Here is a 7,270-nt window from a genome sequence, read left to right as displayed (position 1 = left end):
ATTTGTGTGGTACATTCCATAATCCATAATCCATACATAATCCATAATATACAAACCATAATCCATAATCCACATTCCACATTCCATAATCCATAATCCATAATCCATAATCCATAATCCATAATCCATAAGCCACAAAGCCATAATCCATAATCCATAAGCCACAAAGCCATAATCCATACCAAGGAGGGAGGGGAGTTCTCTATCCCGGGAGCCTCCACAGCAGAAGAAGAGGAAGAAGAAGAAGAAGAAGAAGAGGGCTCCTACTCTTCCTTTCGTCTTTCGCCCTTCCTCTTCCTCTTTATTTTGTATCTCCCCTGTTCTTCCTGTTCTTCCCATTCATCATGACGAAGGCCTCCCTTAGAACTAAATATGACCCGTCTGCTCAGTCTGCCTCTGCCACTCTCGCTCTAGGAGTGGGAGATTTGAAGATCAAGGCTTCTTGCTCCGATCGTACCCTCAAAGATGGTTATGGCTTGGCTGGGGTCTCTGTCGGCGTGGAGAAACCCGGCATGTTTATCGTCGACTATGATCTTACCAAAGAGGTAAAGCTCAATGCATCCCATCATCAATGAAGGAATGTGTGTGTCAGGAAAGCAAGGAAATCTAGGAAGTGCGAGTGAAGGAAAGGAATTAAACGAGAGAGAGAGAGGAATTTGACAGGATTGTTAGAGTTTTATGATGGGTGAGCACTCTTCTTGTGAACACATTGATTATGTCAGGAATCCTATTTGAAGGTCATCTCTTTACTGTATAACGCTACTCACGGCGAGGATCTGTGCTTTATGTGGGTCTCAGAATCTTATTCTAATGTCCCAGTCTTTATTATCCAGAATGGTTTGTTATTTGATTTGCTTCAAGTGATGCTTTTAAGGCCAACTGTTGCCTTTTCTTTTCTTTATTTAATCAAGTAAATTCGAACTTCCTTCAAAATAGGAATTTGGTTTGCTTGTTTCCCAAATCTCTGGATAATTCTAAAATTGTTTTGAGAGAGTTGGATTCTTATCTTGGTGAGCATTGGCCTTTATGTGAAGTTATATTCTTCAAGCATATATTTTATATATATGATTTTTTATTTGAAGTATAGTTTCCATGCTATGAATAAAAGATTTCAGATATTTACTTGTGAGTGCTATCTCCATTCAGAAATTTGCAAGGCGTTGTTCAGGTACTATGTTAACATCTAAACAGACATTTACTGAGCCGAACCACCAAGCCACATGCTGCCCTTCGATAGTTGTATGAAACATGCTGCCCTTCTTTAGTTCTTTCTTGAGGAAATAGAGACTGGGGGTAGATACTTCAACAAGGCTACTCGCTATTGAAGGTATTATTAATGGATTTTATATCTTCATAAGAGATTTTGAGCTTATGAATATTCCCAACACGTCCCAGTTTCCACTAAAAGATGTTATGGAGTGGCTTTAGATGAAGAGATGAAGAAATCATTCACATTGATTTAGCCCATGGGAGATGAAGGTTGTGAATCAGGGTGTCTATGATATACATCACCATGTAAGATCATATGTAATAGTTGGATCCATCCGAGCCATCCAAGTGTTTAGCATACCCAAGAAATTACTGGTTTGACCAGCCATGATCCAATGACCTAGAATATCATGAATTTTGATCTGGGATCGATCAATTGAGAGTAATTTTCAGTGATGCTACCAAATGTACAAGCAAGAGTGAAGAAAAATAACATATTTTCAATAATGAAGAATGGAGGATTGAAGTTTTCTGTGGTTGAATTTGAGGTAGTAAGATTCTTACCGCAACAGAATGATAAAGCTGCTTTTGATTGTATATCAAGTTACCTTATCCAGTTTTAATATGCAAATACTAAGCTGATCACCGAGTGTACTTTCCAGGGATATAAGAATGTTGAACTTCTGCTGCTTTAAAATTTGATAACTTGTCTAAGTGTGTCAGTCTTCTGAAATAAGATTGGCAGAGGGACACCCTCTCTGTAACAGTAAATTGTTAAAGCTCTCTACGTAAATATTTATGACTTTGTTCTAAAATCAATATATTCATTGCCACTTAACAATAGGACATACATTTCCTGTACATTTTTAGGTCGCTTGAATAAAGAAGCTGTAAAGATGGTTGTATTGTGGAATCAATCAGAAATCGTAATGAATGCGTAACTTTGTAAAGATGGTTGTGTGAAAGCACTAAAACTAGTTTTTCTTTTATCATAACTCACAAGGTCATTTATTCAATTATTTTTGTGTAGGCTGCCAAGTTTCAGTTCATGAACTCGGCCAAAGTTTTTGGTAAACAGGTAAACCTGACATATATTCACCCTCAAAAGACTAATGCCACTGTATTAGAAAGCACATTGGCTTTTAATTCCGAGAATAAGGTGACTGGAAAATTTAGCTTTCAATCTGGAAAAGGGTCAGTGAAGTATACATATGTGAACAGCTCTGGCACCACATTGGAGCCTGCCTATGATTTTAACACAGAGGCTTGGAATTACACTGCATCACAAACTCTGGGGGAAGGGAATACAGTCAAGCTTTCTTATGAGACCTCTAAGAATGTGACAGGCCTGGAATGGACAAAAAATTTCAAGCAAGCAGGTTCTTTGAAGGTGAGCTGCTGTTCTTTAGACCTCCTTTTTCATCACTACTTATGTGTGTATGCAAGTGTGCATGCATATCATATATGTCTGTGCATACGTATGCGTATTGATTATATATTGCATATTCTATGTATATTTATATGATATATACATGTTATACATTATATGCATAACTATATACATATGTAATGTATGTGTAAACACACACACAAATGGTTGCACTTAATAGACATATATATCTGTCTGTGTTTATATGCTTAATTTGTATACACAATATAGCTCATAAACTTTCAAGGAATTCCTTGCCTCTAATGATGTTAAGGTTTTCGTGATACAGGTTGCATGCACTATAAAAGCAGGTGAAAAGATAAACCCCAAGGTTTCATTTGAGAAGACTTGGAGTTTGGATCTCTAGAGGATTTTTCTCTAATAGCTTGCGAAGATATTAGAATGAATGTACTTTTTCTTTAACGTATGGCCTTCTTTTCAATTGATTGAAAGCGGCCCTCATTAACACTCTTCATAAGTCAGCCCTGATGTGCTATGAAAAGAGTTTTGGGTAGTAACAGTTTCTTCTTTTAAAAGCCATTCATAGGTTCCGGATTTATTCTTTTCAGCAATTGAGGCTGATGTTGCTACATTGTGGTGTGGAATTTTCTTCCATTCACCTGAAATAAAAAGTGATTACATCTCTTCAAATCAAGACAGTAGTTGTATTTTTAGTGTTATATAATTTTCAGCAAGTTGAGTGGTAACACTATTCCATATCAGGCACTTCGAAACAATGATATGGACACATTACATTTGAAATTTTGGATTTAATGGGAGGCAACCTTTCATATGTTCTATCAACTAAAATGCTCCAAATCAGTGCTGGGAAAATGGATTTTTGTGCATTGAATGATTTGTAAATGATGAGAAATAGACGAATTGACAGGAATTTTGTACAAAAATTACATGCGTGTGATAGATCTACTCGTAGAAAATCCATAATTGGTCAGTCATTTACCTTTTGTTGGTGAGGCTACCTTTTGTTGGTGATTAATTTATTGAACAATCCTAAATTAATAAAGATATTGAACTCCTACTAGTGGATATTGGGATACTCCAATGTGGAATTGAAAATCCATCCAACTAAAGAATCTTGCATTCTCTCTGTCTCATTTCATTTCTATACATTCCTTATGTCTTATCATTACACCAAATTAGACATCAAAATATAGGCAGCTGGATCATTTGGTTGCAGTTTTAGCGCATTATTGAATGCCAATTTCCCTAGTTCGTGATTTCCATGTATTCTGCATGCACCCAATACACACAACCACAAAGTTGCATCTGCCTTCACATAACCAAAAAGCTGTATATGAGTTAATAAACTAATTAACCTCTTGAAGTCCCCCGCCCTACCAAGAAGGTCAATCATGCTGCTATAATGCTTCAAATCAGGATTTACACCGTACTGTTGTTTCATAGTGATGATACATTGTACCCCTTGGTTCACAAGACCACCATGGCTAAAAGCACTTAGAGCTGAAGTAAAAGTTGCTTTGTTGGGATTCACACCTTCTTGTTGAAGTTTATCAATTGTTCCGAGGCTTGATAAAGAATTTCCTTGCCCTCCATATCCATCGATACATGCATTCCATGCAACTATATCTGGATTCTGCAGCCCATCAAATACAGCCTCGGCATCAATAATACTAGCACAACCCCTATATGCACAAATTAGAGTGGATTCTAACAGTACAAGATTCGGGTTGAAACAAGCGAAGATGATAAGAAAATGAAGATATTTACATAACTCCAAAGACCCTTCTTGACTACATGCCTTCAGAATAGAAATGAATGCGGTATCAGATAATGGCACATGCTTATTATCTTGAACATAATTATACAACAATAGGGCTTTTTCTCCTTCATGAAGTTCTGCATAAGCTGATAACATTGCAGCCAAAGAGAGCTCCCCACATTCAGAAAGCTGATAAAATACATTCTCCGCTGCCTCAATAACACCAAATTTTGTATACATGTGAATAAGTGCGTTGCCTAGAAATATATCAGAATCAAAACATTTCTTTCTAGCATCGGAATGTAACCCTTCACCAATCTCTAAAGCTGTAATAACAAGTAATGTGCAGGCTCGGAGAGCAATTGTGATCGATAATATATCTGTTTTGACACCTTCTTCATGCATTTGTCGGTATAATTGCAATGCTCTTGCTCCTTGCCCCTGCTCAACGTAGGCAGAAAGCATAGTATTCCATGATACAATGTTACGTTGTTGAGGCAACTTTGTAAATACATCCTCCGCTTCATCAATCATTCCACATTTTCCATAGAAAGTCACAAGGGAAGTACCAAACATAGTATCAGAAGCAAATCCATTGATGCAAGCATCTCTATGTATTGCCTGGCCAATCTCCACGATGATCATTTTGGTATTCTGAGTGCTAGTTTCTTCCTCATCAGCTACAATAACACATGCCATAAGTAGCATCACCAGAGTCAACTCGTTTGAAATTGCATAGATTTTCGTATATAGTTGAAGAGCTTTTACTCCTTTTCCTTGTTCGACATAAGCTGAGATCATTGTATTCCATGATATAATGTCGTGTTGGAATAAACATGAGAACACATTCTCTGTTTCTGAAAGTGTGTCACATTTTGAGCACATGCTTAAGAAGGCATTACTAACAGGAAGATCTGAACCAAATCCATTTTTCCTTGCTTTAGAATATAATGCCCAACCGATATCCAAAGCATTAGGGAGATCTTGTTTCTCAACTAGATTACCACATATCTGAAGTGATATAACAAAAGTTGCTTGGTTCGGCATCAATCCTTCCTCTTGCATTTGTCTATACAATCTCAACGCTTTTATGGCTTTATTCTGTTCGTTATACACAACAAGCATAGAATTCCAAGACACGATATTTCGCTCAACTAATCCAGTAAAGACATTCTCAGCTTCTTCAACACATCCACATTTCCCGTACATACTCACAAGGCTATTCCCCACGAAGGAATGTGAAACATATCCTTTTTTGCATGCATTTCCATGCAGCTTTCTACCTTCTTCAACATCATATAAATTACCACATGCTTGAAAGAGGCTAACATATGTGAAATTGTCAGGTTCAACAAGATCATCGAGCATAGATCGATGCAATGCAAGGGCATCTTGGTATCGACCGCATTCTGTACATGAAGTGATTATAGCTGTCCACGAGAAAACTGATCTATAACTTAAACCCCTAGATAACAACAGAGCATCGTCGATAGCACCACATTTTGCTAGCGATACAACCAAATAATCACCGAGGAAACCCGAAATATTGACTTTATGTGAGGAAAGATGAGATTGGATGAATTTTACATGGAAAACCGACTTCTCCGTCTGACAAGCCTTTAAAATGGAAAGGTAAAAATGAAGGGGAGGAACCTGTTCCATGTGAGAAAGCTCTTCCATGGCTAACTCAAGTTGTTTGTTTGAGGCGAATGGGATAGTTTGATCAAAATGCTTGGACCTCACATTCTTCAAGCTCATAGAGAGGGAGGGGATGCATCCCCTGCCACTGACCATGAAAATCAGAGTGAGAGAGAATACACCTCTTTCTACTGAGATGGTGATGAAGAGGAGCTCAGAGTGATTGATAATCATCCTTCTTCAAACTTCAAAGTTCATACAGCTGACACAAAGCTTGCACTTCTGATGGTCTCTTTCATTGTCCCAAAACCAAAAACCCACACTTTTTCTCATTGTCTCCCTTAACTTCCAAGTAGTTTCGCGAACAACTCCACATGAAGAGATACACTCATTATTGGGGGGATGCACAATTGCTCGAATAGTACATACGGTTGAGAAAAATAGCGTTGAATTGATTAGACTTACGCTTAGCTCAAATGGCACACATAATTGCCCAAGAATGGGTTGCCCAATGTTACGGGCATGACCATATAATATCCCGTGGTAAGAATTTACCGTAGTATTCTATACACATGGATAAGTGTGAGGGTTAAACGAGAGTGTAAAGAAGGGGAGGATTACTTTTAATCCTCGGGATTGAGACAACCCATTAGGTCAAGTGTGAACTTGCCTGGGGGCCTTGGGTATCGCTATAAATAAGAGGCCTAGCTACCCTCATTGGATCATCTTTTGACTACATCGAGACTCTGCTCGTGTGGTGGGTCAACTCTTGTAGCGAGCGCGCCAGCACCAGGTACGACTTGACGCCACGGCGGTGGTATGGGACGCCGATCGAGGCTCGAGTCCGTCTCGATCCCTTCGCTCGGGGGTGGTCGGGTGGATCGGCACCCTTCTTTCTCTTTCTCCTTTCTATCTATCATTACTTTATCCTTATCTTAAGCTTACATTAGTACTAAGATCTATAATATTTGGTATCAGATTTTTGTACTAATGTTTCTTTGTTTTTCATTTGTCTTTTGATTGATGCTGATCGATCGTTGTGCGGTTGGCCTTGATCCAAACAACGATCAACAAAGAACTTCGGTAACTCTTTCCATAATTTTTCTTTCTATTCTCTCTTCTCCCATCTAATCATGTGTTTAGTTTATATGTCAATTTTTTTCATTAAGTCAATGATGTTGTAGTGGTCTTTAATTGATTATCTAAAACGTTTACATATGTGCACGAGGTCAATACCTCGTTTGACATATTAA

General features: G+C 38.0%; 2 protein-coding genes across 2 annotated transcripts; one reads left to right on the top strand and one right to left on the bottom strand.

Annotated features, from left to right (window-relative positions):
• Positions 1 to 280: 280 nt before the first annotated feature.
• LOC147860073 (outer envelope pore protein 24, chloroplastic-like) lies at positions 281 to 3,293 on the top strand. Its single transcript, XM_087325107.1, has 3 exons — positions 281 to 545; positions 2,240 to 2,599; positions 2,928 to 3,293. The coding sequence occupies exons 1-3, from the start codon at positions 345 to 347 to the stop codon at positions 3,003 to 3,005; spliced, it is 639 nt and encodes a 212-aa protein (XP_087181233.1). The 5' UTR covers positions 281 to 344; the 3' UTR covers positions 3,006 to 3,293.
• Positions 3,294 to 3,705: 412 nt separating this feature from the next.
• Positions 3,706 to 6,254, bottom strand: LOC147860072 (pentatricopeptide repeat-containing protein At1g74600, chloroplastic-like). The gene has a single exon (XM_087325172.1). The coding sequence runs from the start codon at positions 6,249 to 6,251 to the stop codon at positions 3,786 to 3,788; it is 2,466 nt and encodes an 821-aa protein (XP_087181298.1). The 5' UTR covers positions 6,252 to 6,254; the 3' UTR covers positions 3,706 to 3,785.
• Positions 6,255 to 7,270: the final 1,016 nt, after the last annotated feature.

Source organism: Azolla caroliniana, unplaced genomic scaffold (assembly GCF_043228905.1).
Source record: "Azolla caroliniana isolate FFs.n. ecotype wild unplaced genomic scaffold, voAzoCaro1.0.p SCAF_9, whole genome shotgun sequence".
NCBI classification, from domain to species: domain Eukaryota; kingdom Viridiplantae; phylum Streptophyta; class Polypodiopsida; order Salviniales; family Salviniaceae; genus Azolla; species Azolla caroliniana.
Note: the sequence above shows the minus strand (reverse complement) of the source record. Positions and strands in the feature narration are given on the sequence as shown.